This window comes from Elephas maximus, chromosome 4, assembly GCF_024166365.1.
Source record: "Elephas maximus indicus isolate mEleMax1 chromosome 4, mEleMax1 primary haplotype, whole genome shotgun sequence".
Classification (NCBI taxonomy): domain Eukaryota; kingdom Metazoa; phylum Chordata; class Mammalia; order Proboscidea; family Elephantidae; genus Elephas; species Elephas maximus.
The window spans coordinates 38,034,527-38,055,314 of record NC_064822.1 but is presented as its reverse complement, the minus strand read 5'-3'; the positions used below and the strand labels follow the sequence as shown (position 1 = coordinate 38,055,314).

Here is a 20,788-nt window from a genome sequence, read left to right as displayed (position 1 = left end):
AATAACACTTGAGGAACATGCTTCTTAGTTCAATCAAATATACGAGATCAAATGGGCAACTCCTGCCCAAAAGACAAGAAGGCAGGAAGGGACAGGAATTGGACAAATGGACACAGGGAACCTGGGGTGGAAAGGGGGAGTGTGCTGTCACATTGTAGGTATTGCAGCCAATGGAACAAAACAATATGTGTATAAATTTTTGAGTGAGCAATTAACTTGAGCCGTAAACTTTCACCTAAACCACAATTAAAAAAAAAAAAAAACACCAAACCCGTTGCCATTGAGTCGATTCTGGCTCCTAGTGACCCTGTAGGACAGAGTAGAACTGCCTGTTAGGGTTTCCAAGGAGCACCTGATGGATTTGAGCTGCAGACCTTTTTGTTAGCAGTGGAGCTCTTAACCACTGTGCCACCAGGGCTCCACCAGTATTGTTTTCAAACCTTTAAAAAAAGATCAAAGAGAAGTAGCTGAACTAGACATAATTTTCATGTAGTCTAAGTATATTTTCAGATGTTTGTTGACAAGTTTTCTGTAAATGTTATAGTTTGGATTTCTGTAGTGCTGCCTCTGGTAGACATCTGCCCTTTCAAAACGAATGTTGCAGGACTACTCCTTTGTTGGTAGAAACTATGAGAAGTGTGTCTTGGGACAAGTTTGTTACAGGCACCCATAATGTCCCTCCTTTTTTATATTTCAGCTTGCTAATAAACAGATCTAGATTCTATCATGTTGAGACAGCAGACTAGTAGGTGACACATAAACACAGGAAAGCTGGGAACAGTTGCTAGGGTGAATGGTCAGAAACAAACACATGAAGGCTATCTCCTGTATTTCTTATTTTATAATGTTTCTATGAAATGATTTCATAAGGTTTTATAGCACAAAACATAAGTCAGCAGAGAAAGCCAAGAAATTTGACTGTCGTGGACACAGAGTGTTCTACTGGAAATAAATTTTATAGCTGGTTGAAAGAGCAATTGCCCAAATCCTGAAGGTGTTGTAAAGAAATAACCCTTTCCAAAGGATACCAAAGCCCATTGTCATCGAGTCAGTTCAATTCCAACTGTAGTGACCCTATAGGGTTTCCAAGGAATGGCTGGTAGATTCAAACTGCCGATCTTTTGGTTAGCAGCCAAGCTCTTAACCACTGCACCACGAGGAATCTTTCCAATGGATACCTTTTATCAACTCTATTGCCTGTAAACATTAACATAATGGTTGAGCTGCCTACCTTCTTGTTGTGGAAAGAGTGCACTATTTTACTTCATCTTAATTTGGTCTAAAAATATTGTACTTTAAGTAATTGAACTCTGTTTAACCCTTTACAGCGGAAGTGCAGAGTGAAATCGAAAGGATTTTTGAGCTTGCAAGAACATTACAACTGGTAGTCCTTGATGCAGACACTATTAATCACCCAGCTCAACTCAGTAAAACCTCTTTGGCCCCTATTATAGTATATGTGAAGATTTCTTCTCCTAAGGTAAGTAGCCTTGCTACTGTTTGCTCTGTAATCAAACTTTACTAACATGTGTTTTATGTTCTGCTTTCCAATTATAGTAGGCCACATCCTTATGGTGGATGTAAAGAGTTTAAGGAGACACACGTTAGTCAAGAATTTTTGAGGTTAATATACTCAAAGCATGATTATTAGTTTCGTGGCTTGGAAGAGTGATTCTCAAAGTGTAAGCCACAGATCCCTGGGGGTTCCCTGAGACATTTTCAGAGAGTCATGACACCAAAATTATTAACATAATGCTACGAAGACACTATTCACCTATTTCACCGTTTTGACACTTTATTGATGGTGCAAAAGCCATGGTGGGTAAACCTGTTGTCGTCTAAGCATGAATCAAGACAATGGTACCAAATAGAACTAGCAGTTATTATATTCTTCACTACCATGCACTCAAAAAAAAAAAAGAGCCAATTTTACTGGAGAATATGCTGATGAAGTAGTAAAAATTATTCATTTTATTACACTTTGATTCTTAAGTACAGGTCTTTTTAATATTCTGAGTAACAAAACAGGAAATGCACATTGAAGTGTTTCTGTTGCATATCAAAGTAAGGTAGTTGTCTCAAAGACAAGCACTTGTGTGATTATTCGAGTTGTGAACTGAACTAGCCACCTTGTCTTGTGGAATACTATTTTTATTTGAATGAACAACTGACAGGCCATGGTTATTTAGACTTGCGTATTTGGCAGATATTTTTGTGAACAAAGTGAGGCTATCACTTCAAGGAAAACAACTAACAGCTTTTGTTGCCAATGATAAAATTCAAGCTTTCAGGCAAAAATTATAATTTTAGAAAACTTGAATCTGCCTCTATGAGCTTGGCAGCTTCCCAGTAGTTAAATACTGATGGGCTGATGATGTCAATGAATGTGATGTTTTAATATTGTATAATGTGTGAAGATTCAGAAATATGAAAAACTTAGTGAACCATTATTTTCCAAATTATCAATGAATGATATTACAAATCAAGCATGATAAAAAAAAGTCCATTCAAAGTTCAAGATAGACTGGTAGAATTTAATGTAACAGTAAAAAAAAAAAAAAAAGTTCATTGATAAATGGTTTCAGATTCTGCATGGCAGCTAGCCTTTAAGCAATTAGCACTTGTTGAGTTTTGCTGTAGTATCAAAGAAGAATATTCACAATTATCTGAAAAGGCTATTAAAATAATCCTCCTTTTCTCAGTTACTTATCTATAGGAGGCTGGATTTTCTTAACATATTTCAACCAAAACAATAAAGCGGATTGAATGCAGAAACAGGAGAATCCAGTTGTCTTCTACAGCCAGACAGTAGAGATATTTGCAAAAATTTGCCTATTTTTATAAAAATAAGTAACTTATGTTAACATGTAAAAGGTATATTGCTTTTTTAAATGAATTAAATATTTTAAGTCTGTTTTAATTTCTAATAAAAAATTAATTTCTAATGTAAATATTAAATATAATTCACATAAATTAATTTTTTTTAAGTGTAAATGGGCCCTGAGACAAAAAGTTTGAGAACTGCTAGCTTAGCAAAGAGAAAAAACTCAGAAAAAGTTCCATGTTGGTTATCTTTTTTTAAAACTTGCAACTGAGGTTTATGTTAGCATGTTAATTTTTCAGATAATCTCATACATTATATTTATAACTCAGTCTATTATAAGCCATGTGTGCTGTGTATAAAAAGTCCCCAGAGAAAGGAGTGAATAATGTACCTTGTAGTTTCCTGAGCGCAGATCTTCCTCTGTTAAAAACTTGTATCTTTTACAGGTGTTACAAAGGTTAATAAAATCTCGAGGGAAATCTCAAGCTAAACACCTCAATGTCCAGATGGTAGCAGCTGATAAACTGGCTCAGTGTCCTCCAGTAAGTTATCACTAAGTATGATATAATCCAGTTGGAAGAGATCAGACCTAGCATTATATTAAAAATAAAACAAACAAACAAAAAAAACCCAACAGGTTAAATGGCTGTCTTGGAAAAGAATCTTGGCCACTTAACAGTGATATTATTAATTTCAAAGAAGTGAACTGTCTTACTTCCCACAACCATCACATAGGTTTCCAGTACATGAGCAGTCCAGATAATGATCATGGCTTACAAAAAGCTCCAGGGCATTTTATGGTGACACCACTTTGTTAATATCTAACACCTAGTTAATATCTTGGGTCCCTGGATGATAAAAACAGTTAAGTGCTCAAGTACTTAAAGATCGAGGGTTCAAACGCCCCCAGAGATGCCTCAGAAGAAAGGCCTGGCAGCTCGCTTCTGAAAGGTCACAGCCTTGAAAACCCTATGGAGTGCAGTTCTACTCTACAACACATGGGGTTGACATGAATTGGCATTAACTCAACGGCAACTTGTTTGGGTTTTTGTTTTTTTTTAGTTAGAATCATATATGAAATGAAATTGTGGCTTCAAAATTTGGTTTGTAAGCTGGATCTATCTGAGGTTGGATAATTAATTATTCATGTCTAATCATTGGAAGCAAGTTAACCTACGCTCAAAACTTGAGAAATTGATTTTGAGAATGTGTAAAAACAAATGTCTAAACAATAAGATACCCAGATTCTGAATTCTGTACACATTCTTCTAATCCATGCTTTATATACCGTGCCTTTGCATACCTTGCGTTTGAACTTCATATCTCTTGTAAGTGCTTTTTTTTTTTTTTAAGTGAAGATGTTTCAGAAGATATGAGTTAGATATTCATTTTTTGATTGCTTGGTGCATGTTAATATTTATGATAAACAATTTTTAAAAAATCTGTCAAAGGGACTGACTTTTTTTCTTTTCTAATGAACTACACCCACTTCTAACTTATCAACATGGTTAGGTTTCAAACACCAGGCCATTATGTGAAAATTGGTATTATGAGAAAATTGGTGTTATGAGAAAATTGGTGTTATGCGAAAATGGAGAATGACCACATCAGTTCACAAAATGGAAGATGACTGCATCATTATATAACTGCCAAACCACTGAGAATCATGGCCCAGCCAAATGGTCACGTAACGTTAGCCATCACAGCCAGGGTTACTCTCACCTCCCACCTCAATATTCATTACTGACAGACGTATGTCATTATTGCATAAAATAGTTGGATAGTAGATTTTTTTACTATTGTTATAAATGTGAAATGTCAGATGAGATAGTAAGTGAGGAGTAGGTGTATTGTGGAATTTGGACCATGTAAAACCATCAGTGGTTTCAGTTCCTTCCTCCAAATTTTATGTCCTAATCTTGCTTCATTAATTTGCAAGATAAAGCTTTTCACCGTCTCCATATCCAGAACAGAGTCCCTGTGTGGTGCAAATGGTTAACACACTTGGCTTCTAACCAAAAGGTTGGCAGTTCTAGTCCACCCAGAGGCTTCTCATAAGAAAGGCCTGGTGATCTACTTCCAAAAAATAAGCCACTGAAAACCCTATGGAGCACAGTTATACTCTGACACAAACAAGGTCGCCATGAGCTGAAATCAAATTAATGGCAACTGGTTGGTTATGTCCAGAATAGGCTTCTTTCTAAACTTTAGATTCTTACTTTCTTTTTTACATCTCTTTTCTACCATAGTATCATTTCTTTTCTTCATTGTTGACAGATAACTTTTCTGTAATATCATGTACATAACAACTATTATTATACCTGTTCACTTTATAGTTACTTTGATCAGTTAAGTACTGAGTGTTCTAAACAATGATTTGAGATGGACACTTATAATCTGATTAAATAGGACAGATAGTAAGCCAGCAAAAAAGGAGGAAGTAGGAGCATATACGTAAGAGCAAACATATAGCTCATGAGTACCTCCATCTCTTCTTCCCTCCCTCCTTTTCCTGATATTAGAGGTAAGAGAGAAAGTCAGTCCTGAGCTATTGTAATGAAATGCTTACCTCTACAGGAATTGTTTGATGTTATCTTGGATGAGAACCAGCTCGAGGATGCCTGTGAGCACCTTGCCGACTATCTGGAGGCCTACTGGAAGGCCACCCATCCTCCCAGCAGCAATCTCCCCAATCCTCTCCTTAGCCGTACTTTAGCCACTTCAACTCTGCCTATTAGCCCCACCCGAGCCTCTAATTCACAGGTAAGGGCAAGTTCTTTTTTCACCATTTCCATAGAGATGTTAGGCTGCTTGAAGTCACGCCACTGGAATCTAGGCCCCGAGGCGGGGCTTCATAGCCATGCCATATATCCTCTCAGTGCTTGTTCCAGTCTACTAGCTCTGTCCACGTTAGAACATTAAGAGCCATTCAACCAACTTAAGTCTGAGCTGTGTTCCTGTAAGAAGCTATGAACATATACAGACTAAAACTCACTGAATACATGTTCTTTAAGACAGGGAGAGGAAGCTTCTTATAGACAGCGGCACAGACTCTAGAATCAGAATGCCCAGGTTCAAAACCAGGTTCCACCTCTTACCGGTGCATCACCCTGAGCAAGTTCCTTTACTACTCAGCTGCCTCAGGAATAGTAATGGCAATCGACCTCATGGGGCTGTTATATTAACTGAGTTAATACATGTAGAAGTCTTAGGACAGTGCCTAAACCAAACCGAAACCCAGTGCTGTCCCGTCAACTCCGACTCATAAGCAACTCTATAGGACAGAGTAGAACTGCCCCATAGAGTTTCCAAGGAGCACCTGGCAGATTTGAACTGCTGACCCTTTGGTTAGCAGCTGTAGCACTTAACCACTACGCCACCAGGGTTTCCATGACAGTGCGTGTCCCATACTAAGTGTCACTGAAGCATTGGATATTTTTATCATAATTATTTATTTATTTTTCCTGAATCCTTATCTTAAGCCAAAGTCAACCTCCTAATGATTCTAAATCGCCCCATGTGTATTCAGGCAGAGGTACTTAAGTGGTCACCAGTGTGTAGAAAAACCTCAGAGACTGGCATCTGTATCTGAACCACGGAGAACATATAAAAGAATGTCCTCCTTCCTTCGTTTATTTAACAACGACAACAAAATCATTACTATGTGTACTGTTCTAGGTACTTAAAATTAACATAAAATCCAATTTAATGTAGTATAAACTTTATAAATGCCCCTGGGCAGTAGCAAAGGAATTAAGTAACTGAACTAGGTTAGATTTCATTTCAGCATTTTAGATACTTGAAAGGACTAAACTTGAATGGATTTGTTTGTGGTAAGTTAATCCCCTATACTATGGGCTTGGTTAACGCCTGTGTCTTCTCCCTTCCCTGCTAGGGTTCTCAAGGTGACCATAGGACTGAGCGGTCTGCTCTTGCCCGTTCTACTTCCCAAGCTGAAGAAGAGCCCTGCCTGGAACCAGTCAAGAAATCCCAGCATCGTTCTTCCTCCTCAGCCCAACACCACAGCCATCGCAGTGGTACAAGTCGAGGCCTCTCCAGGCAAGAGACTTTTGACTCGGAAACTCAGGAGAGTCGAGACTCTGCCTATATAGAGCCCAAGGAAGATTATTCGCACGAACACTCGGACCACTATGCCCCACACCGCGACCATAACCACAGAGATGAGCCTCACGCGAGCAGTGATCACAGACACAGGGAATCTCGGCACCGCCCCAGGGACATAGATCGAGAGCAGGACCACAACGAGTGCAACAAACAAAGAAGCCGTCATAAATCAAAGGATCGTTATTGTGACAAGGATGGAGAAGTAATATCCAAAAAACGGAACGAGGCTGGGGAGTGGAACAGGGATGTTTACATCCGCCAGTGACTTTTGCCCTTTTGTGTTTTTTTTGAAGTCTTGTATAACAGCACCCCCAGACAAAATCTTTGGGGGCTGCATTACAATCATACGTGATCTGTCTTGTATATTTTGTATTGCTGTTGCTTGAATAGCAATAGCATGAAATAGAGTATTAATATACTTTTTCTTTTGTAAGTGCTCTATGAATTAGCCTGGTACAGCTGCAGTCCTCCAGTTGTATATTGGACTTTTAAAAAACTGTTTTGGGTAGCTGCCACTTGAACAAAATCTGTTGTCATCCAGGTGGTATTGGTGTTTTCAAAAGCATAGTTGATGTTTTCAGAAATGTAGTTGACATATCCAGCAAGCCAGAATCAGCACAGATAAAAAGTGGAATTTGCTTCTCCAGATTTTTAATATGTAGGAACCTGATTTGCATATCCATTCATTCATGGACCACTGTCTCTTGCTTGTACCTCTGGCTGACTAAATTTGGGGACAGATTCAGTCTTGCCTTACACAAAGGGGATCATAAAGTTAGAATCTATTTTTTATGTACTAGTACTGTGTACTGTATAGTTTGTAAATGTTATTTCTGCAAACACCTTCTTATTATAATTATATATATAATATATATATATATATATCAGTTTGATCACACTATTTTAGAGTCTTAATGCCAAGTCAGCAGATTTGCTTTATGAATTACAGGGACTAGAAATGCCCACATTCAGGAAATTTGTAATAACATTGTCTAGACACCGTTCCTCATTGTAGTAGCAAGTGTGTACATACTGTAAATACGTGTGATTGTTTGACTTGAAAAGGTTTGATTTCCGAATGTTATATCATCCTTGTAAGTTCATAATTTTGACCATAAATTATGGTAAATATAACCAAACTCCAGAAATTGTTCTAATCCATACAGTTGACACTGATTGTGACAAACACATTCTTAGTAGCGAGTGTCTGTATAGTCACAGCACTGGAGTTTACGAGCCGGAACTCTTTGTATGCACGTGTGTGTGTCTGTATGTACGAGTGTGCACAGATGACTGGTTGAGGCAAATCTGACTGCTGAAGACTAATGAAGAAAAGAGACTGACACCTAAACTCTGCCTAGCCGGCTTGTTATTTAATTGTGCTATATGTTGCTTTAATGATCCATTGAGCAGTCAGGGAATGTGAGGAAGTTTGCTGCCAAAGGTAACTAGGAAAGCCCATCTGCTGGCTCCTTGTCTTTGCTCCTAGAGAGGAAAGATACAGGCGGCTTTTACTGTGTTTCACTGGAAATGTACAATCTGTGTGTTACAGTATTTGTTTTAGTAAGAAACGTTTACATAGCTTGTGGAATTATTTCGTGGGAAAATAAATTTTTATAACTTCTCCCACTTTATTTTCTAACCTTGCCTATCGTTCCTGTTGTTTACCTCCCAGTTACTGATCACCCCACCCCCCTCCCCCCACAACCCCGCCAACTCCAACAATCTCATTGTCCGTCACAACCCAGAAGTGCTTCTTATAACCAAAGTTTCTGTTCTTCAGAGGTAATCAGGGCAAAATGAGGTGACAAAGTGAATAAAATGTCAAGAGTATTTCCCTGTATCAGACATCTGCTCTGAAGGGGAACTCAGAAGGTACTGTCTCCTTGCCTCAATTACACTGCTGTAACGACGCTCACAATGTTGTCAACCGTGTTAAGGCTAAAAACGCTCCATGTCGTTCAGTGTACACTTTGTCCAGCAATCACTGGATAGGGAAAACAGTATTAGGTGGGCGAGCACCTAGCACTTGAAGCTTGTCCTGGGAAAATGCCTATCTATAATTGCCTAACTTCAGATTTGTACATTAACTTACTTAACAAAATAATCATCTATTTTTTGGTTTTGTTTCCTTGATTATTCCAGATTTTTGCCAAACATTCTTGGACCTTTTTAAGTGTTTTACATTTTAACTCTTTATTTCCTCAACCCCCAAGAAAACTCACACTTTTTTTTAAAATGATTTGAGTGGTGTTTTCACAGCTAATATGAACATTTCCCCCTCGTCATCTATTAATTAGCTCTGTATCATTTATATAAATTTTTATTGAATATAAAAAAAGTCATAGTATGTTCATTTTTGACACTAACTTTCACATCATTGGGAAACCATATCCCCATTAAAATTGCTTTTATATTACTGATACTTTCCAGTGCAGTAAGATGTTGGTCACCAGCCCTATGATTTCATTCATATTTTACTCCGAATTAGTGACTTTTGAATATTTGAATTTGTGAAGTGTAACTGGTATTTATCTTGCTGCTATCATTAAAGGGCAGTGCTGATTCCATCCTTTTTTTGTGCCTGAATTAATAGTTTCGGAATCGACTCGAGGGCACTGGGTTTTTTTGGGGGGGTTCACTTCACTATGGAGCATGTTAGTCCCATTCAGAGTATTCCTCAAAAAACTACATTGCAGGATTTGACATAAAAGCAACTATACGTAAAAACTGTATTGTGGCTATATGACTAGTGTAGTAGCAAATGAAATTCCAAGAACAATGGGGTATTTACTGACTTACGGGATGTAAAATTATAGTCTTTTCACACAGCAAAGGTTTAATCTTTTGTAGAATCATTTTTGTAGTCAACCTAGAAAATGCTGGAAATGCACCTTTTTTTTTTTTTTTGGTCAACCCATTCCAGTTTTTCCTACGCTTCTTCTCTAACTGCTCACTTAAGCTACTGTTACAAAAAGGGTGCTGCTAAATGTAGGACATCTTAGTCATATTGTACTTTGGGATAATGCCACATGTTAACAGGTATGCATTGCACTATCAGCTACACTGAACTGTTCAATAAATCTGGTTTAAAGTTTACTCAGATCAAACAAAGAGCTGGCTTCTGCACTGTTTGTTAGTAGTAGTATTGATTGCCATCTTAGGAATGATTCTTTTAGTTGAGAATATGTTAAATATCCAACACTTCCCACTTCTGTAGCATTTTCCTTAGGGGCAATGCTAATTGCTTCATAATCTTTTATGTCTGATTTCAAAACAAAACAAAAGATAAAAAGAGGAGAGGTGTGATAGCTCAAGGTAGGTCAAGTGTTTTTTAAGATGTCAGCTACATAGTCTTCCTCCTACCTTAATTCTACATGTGCAGCAATTCCTGATTCAGATTTTGAATTTCAGTCCTTAAAATGAAGAGCCAGCTTGATGACATATTGAACTCCTTGTCCCTTTGCTCAATGACAGAATGCTGCTAGTCTTGGATACTCTCATTTTAATAAAACTTCAAGTCACATTATTAAACAGGTAACTAGATGGTGATTGGTCAGCTGTTTAATTTCTGCTAAATTTTATAGCAATTTGCACTTCCCTTTTGCTATGTAAAATGTGATACAGGGTTTTGCAGTAAAATGCATTCACTGTTGAATTTAAATGCCTTTTCCTGTTTCACAGACATATCTATGTTGACACTAAATATGTTAAAATAACCCCCCTCAACATTTCCCTTTTTCTTGTATTTTTCCTCAAATTTCTTGTGTCCCAAAAGTATGCTTTATTTTCCAATTTGCTTTATTTTTTGAAAGAAACCCACTGAAAATTGTCTATGTTAAAGGAAAAATTTTTAACAATATTCTTTATTAGTCCTTTTTCAGTATGTAAATACTTCTCTTTTGCTGGTATTACTTCTATTTTGATACTTGACAGTATTAATAGAAAATTTAAAAAAAAAATTTTTTTTTTTTTTTAAATACTTCTCTTTTGCTGGTATTACTTCTATTTTGATACTTGACAGTATTAATAGAAAATTTACACCAATACAAGTCAGCTGTGAGGGTGGTTCTCTACCATTTTCATCTCAGCTTTGCACTTAAGGCTTTGCAGAGTGTGAGAGGAACTAAATTTTCTGGCATTTTCCTTAAAATACATTTAAAGTTTGAGAAAATGCTGAGCCCTAAAAACAAATGGCACAGGTGAAGAGTGTTTCTCTTTAGTCAAACAACATGTACTACGAGAGTGAGAGATGTAAAGAAGTCAGTCACATTTGAATCTTATAGTGCTTGAAATATTTTTTCACTCATTCAATAAACATTTAGTGACTATCAACTACGAAGCAGTGACAGAAAGAAAAGACAGCGTTCTTGTCTTCAGGATGTCTCCCAAGTCTGGGAGTGGGGGCCAGGGACATGGCTAGTAAACTACAATGACAGGATAAGTGCCAGGAGAGCAGTAGATATGGGCATCAAGAGTAACGCAAAGAGGTACCTAAGCCAAATGCAGGGAAGAGTGTTCAAGAAAGGCTTCTTCAAAGAAAAGGTCATCTAAAGATCTTACCTGATTCAAGAGATCTTGTGATCTTTATGGATTCAAGAGTTATGAGAAACTCCTAAAGGAAAAACTATGTAGGAAAGAAACTGTTAAGCAATTGTTTCCCTGTCATATGTCCAAGACCCAGGAACACTTGAGTGATTTCAGTAAAAGCTAAGCAAAACAGTTTGAGGTATTCAACAACTCATGAGACAGCCTTTAAAGTATGGTTTGGGAAACTTAACTGCAACATCCCACTCAAGAAATTTAAAGGAATAAGGAGTCAATTGCTGCCCCGAACCGTGTGATTCAAGGAAGATCATATGGGCATGTTACAGATTCTGACACTGCAGAGACCCAAACCCAGAAGCCGGTTGCAGTGGGGTGAAACTTAAGTGGGTAGCAGTTGTAACAACAGAAAAACTATATGCAGTTATTACTCTCAAAACATTTTCTTTTAAAAATATTCTAATAATTCCTGTCTGGTTAAGAATAAAATATTTACTTTCATAACTTCCATAAGCATTTGTTCCACCTACAGTTGAACAAAGTTGGGTTTAATGATTTATTAAAGCAAGGGAGCTGTGAAGGTATCGCAGCAAAAGAAAGAACTTCTGGGGCGGAGCTTACATGAGGTGACTTTGGGGCAGGTTCAGGAACTTGGGACTCTGCTTTAGATGAGATGCTGTCACAGTGGAGGTAATCCCATGGTTTGGTATTTTAATAGATCGTATCTAAAACATAGGTAGAATGAAGCAAGGCTAAGTCTATAATCAATGAAATGTAGCAGTCACGTCCTACAGGTCATTTCTATGGTTTGGATGATGTTTTTGTTTGAGTTCTGATTTAATTATGAAGTGATCTTTTTTGTCTTGACCCATCATGGTCACAGTGGCCTTCTTTGATGCGGGTGTTCTGTGAAACTGTATGTTCGACAGGAGAACAGCAAGGTCCGGCTGTGAGTTCCAGGCCAGCCCCTGGCCATCAGGAGCTGGTTTTCTCTTTCTCACCATCACATTTCTAGTAACTTCTATAATATGTGTTCTAATAGATGTTAAAAGGTACCCAAATGTAGCATTTCCTTACTTTTTCAGTCTAGGAAATGAAGAAAATCCTCACTTTTTTAGTTTAAAATTATGAAAAAAAAAAAAAAACACAGTGAAGGTGGACTATCATTTAAAAGACTTGGTCTGAAAGAGGACTGATTTACCAAATAACCAAATTGTTACCAAATAACAAGCAGAAAAAAATTCAGATAAAATGCTTTGCTTAGTTATTGACACATGGGAAACATTTTCCATGCTCTGAAATCTTAAGGAACTACTACTTAGGAACTCAGGAACAGAATTTTTTTATAATAGAGTTAAATATTGCCAATTTTCTTCCTTTTGTTCGATTCACTAACTTTTAACAGCAACAATGACTTGCGTTCTTTACAAATTAAAATACAAGACCCCAAATGAAAATGTGTTCTAGACATCTACAGGCATCTCTTTCTTTATACTCTAACTAAATTCATAAAGAAAAAATTATTTTAAAAACAAAATATAATCTTATATCACCCTCTTGAGTACTTCCTCTGTGTCTGTCGATCCCTGGTGAAACAGCTGGCGGTCTTTTCTGTCTCCTTAGCAACCGTGCCATCAGTCAGTTGGCCTGACAACATAGGTTTAAAAAAAAAAAATACCCAACACAGCAAGTGTTTGGAATTTTAATTTCTGAGGCTCCTTCTCCTATGTGCTTTTGCATTTTACAAATTTTGCAATAAAAAACCCTATACAGTCCTTATTTGCCAGCCAAATCATATCTTCTGTTCTGGTATCTCCAAGAGAATTAATGTCAGTGTCCGGTAATGGCACAACAGATGGATCAAATCGCTGCAGCTGTTTCAATTGTTCAAATGATAGGCCTGCTCCCATCATTCCTTCTCCTCCAATCTGGGGTTCCTGTTTAGAGAAAATGATTAAGTATGGGTGAACGTCCCTGTAGTTAGTGAGTGCGTCTGTGTACAATTTAATTTAAAAGAGAAATTGGGTTGTGTCTAACACATCTTCCAAAAACAAAAACAAGTACCTTTTATTTCTGTGGGATGTACATGCCGTTTTTCCAGGTAGTAATTTTTCCAGGTATGACCACCTCATGAATGAGTACCCATTATGTCACATATGCTCATCAAGTACTGTGACACTGCAAAAGGCCTGAGCTTCATAGTCAGGAATGCATGGATTCAAACTGCAGCTCTGCCACATTTTAGCTACGTGCCCTTAAGGAACTTTACCTAACCCTGTTTCCTCATCTATAAAATACTTTACTCAGTCCTGGGACTTAAGAATGCAGTGTTAGGTCTGGTATTGGGGGGCGCTCAGTAAATGGCACATTATCATCTCCACAGCAATGGGGAAACTTTAGCTTTATCTACCAGACTCCCCCAAAACTCTGGCAGAAATTCCTTAGGCATCTTTTTCACCTAAATGCCTGTCTCTGACCCATACCAACTGAATGATAAATGTATTTTTCTTTTTTGGAAATGTATCAGGACAATGAATATTAGAAAGGAATACACAAATTAAGGGTACATCAACCAGTTTAGTGGAATACAGAATCTTAAGAATTGAGTGATGCTTGCAAACCCCTACTGCAAAAGACCCATAACCCTAACTTAAGTCACCTTTTCACAGTGACCTGCAAAAGATCCATAATTGTAACTTAAATCACCATTTCACAGACAATGTATATGTGTTAATGAAGGTATTTTTTCAGACATATATCTAAGAAAACATATTTTTTATTACTCCATGAGGAAAAAAAAAAGACAATCTCTTCTAGGTATACACTAAGAATATATACATATATACACACACACGTACGCATGTATGTATACACACACACACGTAAAATTCCAAGTGAATTTTGAAGTCTTTCCTTCATCTACAAATATCTTAAAATTCTGGGTCTAAAACCAATTCCAGATTGCTTTTTATTTTTGTATTCTAGTTCTATACAAGAAATTCTGTACAGGGAGGTACTAAAATTAGATGTCAATGCATCTGAGTGAATACAAACATTATTACAGACTTCATCTCAAACGTCACAGGCTAAAAATCTAATCTTAAATGTAGTTTTAATAAAAACCATAATGGAAAGTTAGACAGTGCTCTAAGTAAAATAAACCTTTTTAAATGTTACACATTTTGTAAAGAAACCATAAAAAAGCAATCATGTGAACCACTTTTTCCCCTCTGGCTGGTCTTTTTATATCCAACAGAGTTATTAAAGCCTGTTTAGGCTTTGATGTGACATGAGAAAAAATGGTCAACATTTTCCGTATCAGAAAAATAAGGACTAGGAGGGGGGAAAAAAGAAAACTTTTAGAAACAATGTTCTGAGTAACATAAATAGCGACAAATGGAATAAACATGTGACAAACGTATACCTTAATTCTGTGGCATTTTAACACAATCCTACAGAATGAGCACAGGAAAAAACTTTGTCAGGAAGTGCAAATCCTCTATGGGCAGTCTTGTTATTGTTTAAGCACCGTCAAGTAGGTTCCAACTCACAGCGACCCCATGTACAACGCACCACTGCCCAGACTTAAATGGCATCCTCACACAATCATTGCTATATTTGAGCCCACGGTTGCAGCTGCTGTGTCAATCCATCTTTTTGAGAGTCTTCCTCTTTTTAGCTGACCCCCTACTTTACCAAGCATGATGTCCGTCTCCAGGGATTGGTCCCTCCTGATAACATGTCCAAAGTACGTGAGACAAAGTCTCGCCACCCTCGCTTCTAAGGAGCATCCTGGCTGTACTTCTTCCAAGACAGATTTGTTCATCCTTCTGGCAGCCCATGGTATATTCAATATTCTTTGCCAACACTGTAACTCATAGGTATCAATTCTTCTTTGGAGTTCCTTATTCACTGTCCAGCTTTCGCATGCACGTGCAGTGACTGAAAATACCATGGCTTAGGTCAGGCACACCTTAATCCTCAAAGTGACACCTTTGCTTTTCGGCACTTTAAAGAGGTCTTTTGCAGCAGACTTGCCCAATGCAACGTGTCCTTTGATTTCTTGACTGCAACTGCCATGGGAATTGATTGTGGATCCAAATAAAATGAAATTCTTGACAACTTCAATCTTTTCTCCATTTATCATGATGTTTATTGGTCCAGTTATGAGGATTTTTTCTTTATGTCGAGGTGTAAGTGCTTCAAGTCCTTTTTGCTTTCAGCAAGCAAGGCTGTGTCATCTGCCTGTCGCAGGTTGTTAATGAGTCTTCCTCCAATCCTGATGTGTTCTTCTTCATACAGTACAGCTTGTATATAATTACATATTTAAGGTAGACTACATGGGAAGTCTAAATGGTTATAATTAGAAAAACAGACTCTTGCAGCAGTATTTGTTTCAGAAATTTTGCTTGACATATTTCTTCACGTGACACTGTTTATCATCATGCTTAGTTGCTGTGATTTATCAGATTACACAGAGAAAACTAACTACTCTTACCTGGGGCTGAAGCTGAAGGCAAGGAAATGTTCTGAGGGCCCAGGCAACTTGCTCCTCATTTTCTGCCAGTGTGATAGTGCATGTGCTATAAACCAGCACACCCCCTGGCTTCAGGAGCTGAACTGCCTAGAGAGAAGTATGATGAGACTATGCATTCTACAAGAGCAAACAAACAGCTGAAGGGACTTTATAGGATAATAAAGAGTCCTGGTGGTTCAGCGCTCAAGTGCTTGGCTGCTCATCAAAAGGCAGGTGGTTCAAACCCATCAGCCACTCCATGGGAAAAACATGTGGCAGTCTGCTTCCTTAAGGATTTACAGCCTTGGAAACCCCATGCGGCAGTTCTACTCTGTCCTAAAGGGTCCCCAGGAGTCGCAATCGACTTGATGGCAATGGGTTTGGTTTTGTTTATAGCATAATATATGATACAGTTTACGTGTTTAGGATAAATAAAATATTCTGTATGACAAGGATTCTTTCTCTAATTAGAGTATATAATCTTCCAGATTAGATGCACTTCATTATCTTGGGGCTGTTATAGTCCATGAAGACCAAGACTTTCCTAAATACAATCAAACAGTTTCATGGCTTTAAAAACCATTTTTATGTTGAACACTCACAAATTTACGTTTTTCTGAACTCGAGATTCACATGTGCAACTTGCCTTTTCAACATTTCTACTTACTATTAAAAAGGCATTTCAAATGTGACATGTCCTATACTGAGCTCCTGTCTTCCCTCCCAAACCTACTACTGCACCAGAAGTCTTCCCACCCTCAGAGTTGCTCAGGGCCCAAACTTTAATTATTCTTGATGCCTCTCCTTCTCTCATATTCCCCATCCAACAGCAAATGCTATTAGCTCTACCTTCAGAATATACCCCAAATTTGGTCACTTCTCACCACTTGCACTGGTACCGTCCTGGTCCAAACTTAAATTATTTTTTGCTTGGACTGCTACAATAGTCTCATACTTACTCCACCCACTTCCTTCCCTGCCCTCCTACAATTTATTCCCAGTACAGCAGTCAGAACAGTCCTCTTAAAACTTGTTACTTCTCAGCCCACAACCCTCCAAATACCCTCCGTTATCACTTAGGGTCAAAGCTAACGTCCTTGGAGTGGCTTCAAGGCCCTACGTCAACCAGGCCTGTGCTCCTGTCTGACCTCATCTTGCACACCTCTTACCCTTTATCACTGTTTTAGCAACAGCCTACATGCTATTCCTGGAAATGCAAGGCACACTTCTACCTCAGGACTGTAGCACTAGCTTGGAAAGCCCTTCTATTCTCTGCACTGCCTGCTCCCTCATCATCTTTATTTACGTGTCCCCTTCAGCAATGCCCTCCCTGACCACCCTATGTAAAACTGCAACTATTCAATCTCACACTCCTATCCCTATTCCTTTCTTTAGTTTACTGCCTAGGTCCATATATTATCGCCTTTTAACACACTAAATAACTTGTTTATTTTCCTCCCCAATTAGAATAGAACCTCCACCAGTAAAGGGCAGGGATTGTGTATTTTCTTCACTACTGTATGGTCAGCCCGTAGAATATGCCTTAAATGTAGTAGGTGTGTTCAATGAATATTTGTCAAATAAACAAATGAGTCAGGAAGGTGTTATGCTAAATGAGTCTGTCCTCAATTGCTAAAGTTTTTTTCAAATTCCTAAATTTTATTTTTTAGGAATTTTTAATGAGAATCTTTTTAAAAAATATACATCTGCTTTCTTAACCAGAGTATGCTGATCGACATTTATACTTTGTTACTATGTGCCAGCTACTGTGTTAAACATTGCACATGGATTTTCTCAATAAATCCTTGTAACAACCATGAAGTAAGGCTATTATCCCCAATTGAGTATCTCTATTAGGTAGAGTTATTATCCCAATTTCTTAGATATGGAAACTTATACCCTTAAAGTCACTGCAGAGGCAGTAGACAGAGTTTCTCTCTCATCACATACATGGCCTTTACCCTGAAAGTATACTGAAGAATGTACTCTACAGGAAGTAGACCTCCCCTCCCCAGTCCCTCGCCTTAGTAGTAAGGTATATGATTAACTATATAATTGCATGCGGAGTGGTGGGATAATTGCATGCTACAAGATCTAATCTTAGACTCCTGAGGGGGAGGGTATGTTCTTCCTTTGATGCCATCAAGACTGGGGATAATGACCACCAGGCCATCACGTATCCTGAGCCCAGACTGTGTCAAAGGGTGACTCCCTCCACTTCCCCTTCCGGCTTTCCTACATACCCCAGCACGTAAACCGCTCTGGTCTAAGGTATGTAAGTCCTTTGTCGCTTTGTCTTTCACCTACAACATATCAAGGAGCGATGCATGCATAAAGGGGGTCTCTCATCTTACCCTGGGACAGTAATAAAAGCTGTGACCGCGCCACAGGTAATGTCAATTATTTGCTGAGAACCCACAGCCCTGCATAAGCTCATTTTTCTTTTCAGTTCACTGCAGTCACTATGTGGAGAAGCCATAACCCAGATCAAGACAGGTCTGATTCTGAGGGCCATGTTCTCAATCACTTCCTATCTATGCTCTAAGTTCTCTCTCACATACTGTCAGCTAGTCCTTTTCACTGAAATCAATGCACCTACCCCTACCGGCCTTTTTGAATTTTCTTTTTGCTATGACCTAAAAGGAACAAAAAAACCCAGGTCTCTTAAAACACTACCCTAATTTTACCCACAAGTCAAAGTGGGCTTCCGCTATAATTAAAGCTTCTTTTTTGCTGGTCGCTGTTTTAACGTCCAAAAGGTATTCTTTGAAGGCTGTGCAGAAGAAGAAAAAAAGGAATCCACTACTAATCCACTACTAGTGCTACCTTTATATGCTAAGGAGAAACCAGGAGTGGTGACTAGAGATGTACTCAAAGACAACTTTAGAGACTGAACAGTTATGAACCAAAAAAAAAAAAAAAACCCCAAACCTACTGCCGTGGAGTCAATTCTGACTCATGGCAACCCTCCAGGATAGAGCAGAACTGCCCCACAAGGTTTTCAAAGAGCAGCTGATGGATTCGAACTATCGGCCTTTTAGTTAGCAGCTGAGATCTTAACCACTGTGCCATCAATATATCCAATACTGCTATAGTGCATGTATTTATAATTAAAGAACTGAGAGGAAATAATGAATTTATCTTCTATCAAATGCTGTCCACACTGTGTGAAATCTACAGAATCATTTTTGCAAGACTAGGAGAAACCCTCAAATGTTCTATCTGGGCTTCTTCTAAAATACACTGCAGAGCAGTTAAATTTGTGAAGTTTTTATGGTTTTTGATATCCTAAACTGGCCACTCTAACTTTCCATTTTTACCATGTATTCATTTGCCTCTTTTGGCCTTTTCCTTTCTAATTTGCTACCTGAGATGACCCAGGAAGAAATATAATTAGTCCTGTAAAAAACAGTAATTTTGCTTTATACCCAATTCTTTATATCAATTACTAATTAATTATTGGCAATTAGAGAGTTTTTTTGTTTTTTAAGATAGAGCAGAGTCCTTAAAATTCATTACATGTCAACAGTGAAGAAATTCTCCTACTGGTTGTATATTTTAAAGGGTCAGTCAATATTAAAGGAAAGCCCCCTGTATTTAAAGTTAGTTCCTCTGTTTTTTTACATCAAACTTGTGAAGGTCAACTTTCTTTAGCAGCAAAGGATCATTACATACCACAGAAAAGAGTTTTCGCTGTAATGGTTGATATGATGTCACTTCCTTCAAAGTCCAAGTACAAGCCATATTTGGTCTCTGTCCCATTCCACTACAGGGTGCATCAAGAAGAATTCGGTCAAAAGATTCTGGTAAGAAGGGAGGATTCCCTATAAGGAGAATTGTAAACATATTGGTTATTGATCAAGAACAGAAAACTCTTGAGATAGAGGAAATTACAGGAAATTTAAAGTCACAATTTGGAAAAGAATACAAAGAAAAACAATTTTCCCCTTCAATCAGTGTCTGGTTAAGCTAGTTCTGACTTAATATTGAACACAGGTCTGACTTTGTAGAAAGGTTAAAAAACGTGGTTATGATAATTTGGGATATTTCAGTTGATTTAGTGCAAATCAAGGCCTAATCAAATGAGACCCTGTATCCCCAACTTCAGAAGCCATGAGTCATCAGAGCTATTATCTAGAATTAATTCAAGTCAATCTGGAAGCTGGCACTTCTCTTGGTAACTCCTGTTACAGAAAGCCGCAGAGAAAGAGTGTCTGTCTAGTGGGCTGAAAAATGGCTCTTCACTCAGAATGTAACTTTATTTAGAAATAGGGTCTTTGCAAATGTGATTAAGGTAAGGGTTGAGATGGGATCATGCTGGATTAGGGTGGGCCTTAAAACCAGTGCGAGCGTCTTTGTAAGAACAGAAAAGGACAAACAGAGAGACACACAGAGAAGAAGGCCAAGGGGATCATAAACCTAAATGTAAGAACTAAAACTATAAAACTGCTAGAAGAAAATATAGGATATCTTCAGTACCTTGGGTTAGGCAACAGGTTTATAGACATGGCACCAAAAGCACAAATTATAAAAAAGAACACTCGTAAATTGGACTACATCAAAATTAAAAACTTTTGTGCTTCAAAGGATACCATCAAGAAAGTGAGTGGACAACCCATAGAATGGGAGATAATATTCGCAAATCATATACCTGATAAAGGCCTTGTATCTAGAACATATAAAGAACTCTTACAACTCAATAAAGAAAAGACAAATAATCCATTTAAAAAGTAGGCAGAGGGACGGGGGCAAGATGTCGGAGTAGACAGATGCTTCCA

The 20,788-nt window shown here is 37.9% G+C and overlaps 2 protein-coding genes across 10 annotated transcripts in view; one reads left to right on the top strand and one right to left on the bottom strand.

Moving 5' to 3' along the window:
• CACNB2 (calcium voltage-gated channel auxiliary subunit beta 2) overlaps positions 1-9,165 on the top strand; it is a 411,715-nt gene extending 402,550 nt beyond the window's left edge. For 3 of the 7 annotated variants that reach the window (XM_049881886.1, XM_049881885.1, XM_049881887.1), the window contains exons 11-14: positions 1,329-1,480; positions 3,271-3,366; positions 5,402-5,587; positions 6,720-9,162. In XM_049881886.1, coding sequence (XP_049737843.1) covers positions 1,329-1,480; positions 3,271-3,366; positions 5,402-5,587; positions 6,720-7,214 — 929 coding nt within the window. In that variant the 3' untranslated portion in view covers positions 7,215-9,162. Of the gene's footprint in view, positions 1-1,328; positions 1,481-3,270; positions 3,367-5,401; positions 5,588-6,719 lie in introns of all 7 variants that reach the window. The other 4 variants (XM_049881889.1, XM_049881890.1, XM_049881891.1 and 1 more) reach the window with 3 other exon arrangements.
• The window catches only part of NSUN6 (NOP2/Sun RNA methyltransferase 6), a 75,479-nt gene that overhangs the window by 2,157 nt on the left and 52,534 nt on the right, over positions 1-20,788 (bottom strand). For 2 of the 3 annotated variants that reach the window (XM_049881893.1, XM_049881895.1), the window contains 3 exons: positions 19,686-19,834; positions 15,993-16,118; positions 12,864-13,431 (listed from right to left, as the gene is read on the bottom strand). In XM_049881893.1, coding sequence (XP_049737850.1) covers positions 13,219-13,431; positions 15,993-16,118; positions 19,686-19,834 — 488 coding nt within the window. In that variant the 3' untranslated portion in view covers positions 12,864-13,218. Of the gene's footprint in view, positions 1-12,863; positions 13,432-15,992; positions 16,119-19,685; positions 19,835-20,788 lie in introns of those variants that run through there. The other variant, XM_049881894.1, reaches the window with a different exon arrangement.